Below are 6,037 nucleotides of genomic sequence, written 5' to 3'. Positions count from 1 at the left end.
TCGTGGTTGTATTTTTAAATATATATGTATATATATATTCTGTGAGCAAAACAAAATAGGCGAATTAAAAGGCACCACGATTCTGTGTTTAACTGTTTTTATTAATGCTGAGATTTCTTGTTAGAAATTAAATGGAAAAACATTCGTTACACATACAAACATTCGTTACACAAGGAGCTGAAACTTACACGATATATTCGTAAAATACTTTCTCATTTCTTACAGTAGATGACTGAGCGTATATTCTAACGGTACAGAAGGTCCAAGGTTCGAGTCGTGATATGCTGTTGGACATGCTCTGTACTTTATTACAGGCATAACAGTCAGTACCACAATTTAGGTAAGAGAAGGAAGAGGTGCTGGTAAGTGTCGCCTTCTGGGTCTAAATTAGGAACGCGTAAATCTTAGGGAGTCTCTTATCTGATTACTTAACCTATATATTTCGTAAGGAATTTTTCAGGTTAAAACTCAGTATACTGGAAAGATCCAACAGACACTTAAACTTAAGACATCGTTTTCGTTCCGTTTTGCTTCAAAACAAGTAAGTGGGAAGGGTTAGTAATAACTAAACTTCTGAAAAAAAAATCTACTATTTGAACAAACTTTGTTCTTATGTCCGAAACAAAACAAACATCGGACGTTTTCGTAGACGGAGAAAAAAAATGTTTTTTTTGAAATTTATTTATTCTTTATTCCAGTATTTAACAAAACATTTTCCTTTTAAATATGAACTACTGTAATTTTATAATTCTGTTTCATTCACTTTGGTCTGAATAAATCAAAATTACCTTACTGGCAAAAGTGTTTTTTTTCAAAATTTGATTATTTTATATTTTGGTCTGGCATAACCAGGTGGTTAGGGCGCTCGACTCGTAATCTGAGGGTCACGGGCTCGAATCCTCGTCATACCAAACTTGCTCGCCCTTTCAGCCGTGGGGACGTTATAATGTTACTGTCAGTCCCACTATTCGTTGTTAAAGAGTAGCCCAAAATTGGCGATGGGTGGTGTAGACCAGCTACCTTCCCTCTAGTCTTACACTGCTAAATTACGAACGGCTAGCGCAGATAGCCCTCGAGTAGCTTTGTACGAAATAAGTAAAACGAAAACTTCTATGTATGTGAAATAATGAAATTATTTAATTAGTTTTATGTTTCAGGACAGGTTATTTTTATTACTGTTTGATAAAACTTACGTTTGTTTTTAAGTTGAAAATATTTTAAACGAATACGGAAAATATAGATTTTCTGTTCTGATAACTTCGAAAGTGGTCTTTGATAAATGTTTTCAGGCAAATTAGTATTATAGTTAGTAAAATATTTTTTGTCCTTTTACTTCTAGGTTATAGATATTAGCGGTTGTTTGTAGCAGAGGAACTGCATTTAATTGAAGTAACGCCACCAACATAATGACCAGTAAAGCTTGTTTTATTATTATCGTGTTAACAGTATTAACTCTGGCCGAGACCAAGTGTCCAGTAGAGTGCGCATGCCAACTTGTATTTCACCGGAAGACAGTGACCTGTAATGAAGGAGGGATGACAGAAATTCCAACGAACAGCATGGACAGAGATACTCAAGTTCTCACGGTGACCTCTCCTCCAGATAACCCAAACTTCTTGACTATTGGTCGAATCTTTCTGGAGTTTCCCTATCTGGAAGAGATTCATCTCACTAACTCCCACGTTCCAGCTATAGGAGACAGTTCTTTCTGGCCTGGAAAGCGAATGAAGATACTTGATCTTAGTTACAATAACATTACCTTATTGCATGACCAGGATTTTAATGGTCTTTCCAACTTAGAAGTGTTAGATCTCAGTAATAATGAAATAATCTCTACCCCTTCCGCCCCCTTCCGATTTCTAAGTAATTTAAGATCGTTATCTTTGGCAAATAATCATTTTCAGAGGTTGGTTCCTAGGTTCTTTTACATGCTCAAAAAGATGGACAAACTTGATATCAGTGGAAACCCATTGAAAGAGTTAGATCCAGAGAACCTCAAGGACCTTCGTCCTCTGAGGATCTTACGCTTGGCAGGCTGTGAGCTGCGGTCTTTACACTCTCTTGTCTACCAAAACCTTCCTAACATTCACGAACTCGATCTTCGAAATAACAACTTCTTCTTCCTTGCTCCCGAAGAATTTAGACATCTCAAAAATCTTCGAATATTGCGTCTTGATGGTAATTATCTAAAAGAGATCCGTGAGAAGACATTTGGAGGTCACAGTCTAGAAGTACTGGGGCTGTCGAGAAACAATATTATCAAGCTACTACCTTGCTCTTTTTGTAACACCAGTGTAAAATATCTAGACTTAAGTTATAATCGCTTGTCTTCTTTAACTGCTGATGTCTTGACCATGGTAAGTAACTCATTGGACACTTTGAATTTGGGATTTAATCCCTTAGATATTTATACTGTGTTTAGTACCGTGAGTGTTTTACATCGATTGCAGAATCTGTCACTGGCAGGAATGGACATTGACAAACTCCTTCCACATACGTTTGAAAAGAATCCAGAATTACGATACTTAAACTTGTCCCACAACAACATTCCAGAAATCCCAAACGAATTCCTTCAACCGCTGGTTCGTGTCGAAGTGATTGACCTCTCATACAACAAATTGCAAGAACTGACCTTTGAAGTGCTATTCTCGATGAACAACACTCCAAGCCTACAGCTATTTCTACTCCATTCCAACAGGTGGAGCTGTCTTGAGTGTAACGTAAGTCCACTTCAGGAGTACTTCAATCAGTCTGACTTGTACGAAAAAATCTGTGGGGGTCAAGACGACTGTTTAAAATGTGTAACACCCCCTGAGTTGGCCAGAAGAGGACTGATGAGTGTTCAAAGAGAAGAATTGGAGCTTTGTGCCATGCCCTTACCTCAATCACACGTAGGGGTGAACGCTTCCAAAATAGGAACAATTATCGCTGTGGTCGTCATAGTTATTTTAGTACTGGTCATTGCCTCGGCGATTATGATTTATAAACGACAGAGTGCTGATTATTACACGCACGAGCAGGAAAGGGTTGAAAACGCAGCATACGATAATATTGCCATCGTCGACAAAAATGGCGGACTGCAGATGAACAAAGTCCAGGAAAGTACTTCATCATCAGGCACAAACTGTGAGGGGAGTAGAACGAAACAGACAGTGAACAGTATCACGTGATCGTCGTGGCAGCGTCGGGCTTGACCATAAGATGAGCGATAGCGCTTGTAGTGTCACCTATGTCTGTTGAAGACTTAAAAATGTCTAGAACTGGCTATTTAACAAGGAGGACAGTAATGACAGAGAGAATCTATGCTGATGAACGAGTAAGTCACGTGAATGTTGCCTCACTAATGGTTTGTAAGAAGTCGAGAAAAAGGTATTTAGAAGTCAGTATATACTGACAGGAATGGATTCTTCAATTAACAAAATTGCATCAATGTAAAAAAACAACAACAAACAACAACCTAACTTGACGCTTTTATTAGTTTTCTTTGGTTGCAGGAAAAATCAAACTTTACTTAGATAGTCAAGTTGCTTCAGTTCATTACCTCAGTGTTGAGGCGTGAATGTCTATTGTTCTGCTTCGCACAGGCTATGCAGAGATAAATTTATTCATTTCATATTATTATTATCCACATCTCTATAGTTTCACGTAACCGTGTAGGTGCTTAACAAGGTATTTGATCCACGTGTTTTAGAGCCACATGAATATTTAAATAGTTTTTTCAGAGAATTTACCACGTAGTAAATGTGAAGACATAAGAAAGCGTTAAAGAGAATAACAAATGTAATATAAAGCTATTATATTTACTTGAATAATATTATATTAATATAATGTGGTCTAAAATAATGGATAAGAACTGAAATATTACAGATAAAACCTCTTTAAAAAGAAGTGAAAATAACCTAATGGTGAATGAACTGGTTTATTTGAAAATTCGTGTTTGTTTTTATAAATGCTATTCGTACGCTAGATTGAAGAAACCTGGGTGTCCATTCATTGCAGATTTGTAGTTGTTTTTTTGTTTTTTTTGTAAATTCAACTTATGGTAATTAGTCAGGGAATATGAGCTGGAATACCTCTAATGTGGTTTCTCATTAAAAGCAAATTAAAATAACTTAATTAAAGTCATAGTAAAAAAACTGTGAGGGCTAGATAACGTTTAGCAATACTGGAGTAGGCTTTTTTAATAAATCTAAATTTACGAGTCACGTGTTATTAAACCGTTTGAGGTGTTAGGGGCCAGTCATGTATTTATTTTATTCATTTATTTATTTTTTGGTATAATTGTGTGATATATTTCTTTCTTTCAATACATCATCTCACGTGGTTTATACAACTAATTACTATATCGAAATATCCATCTCAAACAATAGGATTTAAATTTTTTAACACATTTCAATAGTGAAAGTAAGGAAAATATCTATATGTTAACTTATTTTCCAATTTCTGATGTTTTTGTTGGCACTGATTACAGAGTTCTGTTATATTTGGTACCAGACATTATAAGAGTTACTTTAAGTTTAATATTTGATTTCAACGTAAGGGGTATCTGTAATCGTCTCTATTGGTCAAAGTCCTAAGTAAAAATGAAAATTTTATTAAGTGAGAACCAATAATTTCTTACTTTTATTTTAGGATGTGTCTTGACAACCAAAATGAGATAAAATGTTATTGAAAGTTATGGGATGTTATTAAAATGCCATCAGACAGTGTCTGTCATGTATGTTACACCTAAACACGACATGTTTGCTTTAATATGTGTGAAACAGTCTAGAACACCTAAGTGTGAGTAGTATATTCGTGTGTCATTCTTGTTTTGTTGTAATAATAAACGAAACGGGCAAATTCCACATATGCGCTATGTAGAAAACTGAACGAAGCTTGGCAACAAGTTTAAGCTTAATGTAATAAAAAGAACGAGGCTTAGCAGCAGGTTTAAGCATAATATAGAAAAGAGAACGACACTTAGCAGCAAGTTTACTTAATGTAATAAAAAGAACGAGGCTTAGCAGCAGGTTTAAGCATAATATAGGAAAAGAGAACGAGGCTTAGTAGCAGGTTTAAGCATAATATAGGAAAAGAGAACGAGGCTTAGCAGCAGGTTTAAGCATAATATAGAAAAGAGAACGAGGCTTAGCAGCAGGTTTTAGCACAGATGAATAATTTCGTTGATTTTATTGAATACAGTGTTGTGATGTAACGTTTCTTCAATTCAAAACAGAATTACTTCTTATCCTTAGAGCGGAATTAGGAACCTATCAACACCAAATATCTGTAAACATTTTATTCTTTAAATAATTCAACTTGCTAAATTATAATGCTTTATTTAGTAGCATAGGTTAAACTAGTGTCGTATGTATATATATTTAATGGACTTACGTTTCCATCACGTCGCCATTTTAGATGAAACCGTATTCTTAGTAGGTTTTTAGTTTATGCTTCTTAAAGTATAGTCATTATAGAGTTTTTCCAATAAACTGTTATGAGTTATTTCAGTGGTTCTGGAAATTCTAGATTTTTTTTATCCTTATATATACGAAACAGAATCAATACTTTCTACAACAAAACATTAGCTTCTGCAATACCGACAAAATCCTGTAGATCGATTGTTATTGATTTTCAATAGCTGAGCATTATCAAAGGCTTAACTGTTAATCTTGAAAATTAAATTTATAATATTAAACTTATTGTATGATTGATGAATATTGAAGATCTTTTGTTAAAGTTTCAAGAAATATTTCCTCAATGGCGTTTCTTAAGAAACTTTTTTTTAAAATTTTATGTTTAATTAAACCGTAATAACAATTAAAATACAGGTGAAACAAATCATTGTTCAGAGAAACACATTTCTGAGAAGCGTTTTATAACACATACTGAATAAAATAAAGTTAACTTATCGCAGTTTTAGTGTTAAAAATTTGTACGAAACGTTTTCCTTCATCATGGTTCGTATCTTACATGCTTTAACCTCATCTGAAAATACACAGAATTGAATCACGCTGTACCCAATGGAACCAATAGGCCTAAAGTGACGTTATAA

At 34.6% G+C, this 6,037-nt stretch overlaps 1 protein-coding gene across 1 annotated transcript; it reads left to right on the top strand.

Annotated features, from left to right (window-relative positions):
• Window positions 1-255: 255 nt before the first annotated feature.
• On the top strand, window positions 256-5,444 carry LOC143239214 (uncharacterized). The gene is made up of 2 exons (XM_076480105.1): window positions 256-340; window positions 1,340-5,444. The coding sequence occupies exon 2, from the start codon at window positions 1,407-1,409 to the stop codon at window positions 3,168-3,170; it is 1,764 nt and encodes a 587-aa protein (XP_076336220.1). The 5' UTR covers window positions 256-340; window positions 1,340-1,406; the 3' UTR covers window positions 3,171-5,444.
• Window positions 5,445-6,037: the final 593 nt, after the last annotated feature.

This window comes from Tachypleus tridentatus, chromosome 13 (assembly GCF_004210375.1).
Source record: "Tachypleus tridentatus isolate NWPU-2018 chromosome 13, ASM421037v1, whole genome shotgun sequence".
NCBI lineage: Eukaryota > Metazoa > Arthropoda > Merostomata > Xiphosura > Limulidae > Tachypleus > Tachypleus tridentatus.
The sequence above is the reverse complement of the archived record's forward strand: the minus strand, read 5'-3'. Positions and strand labels throughout refer to the sequence as shown.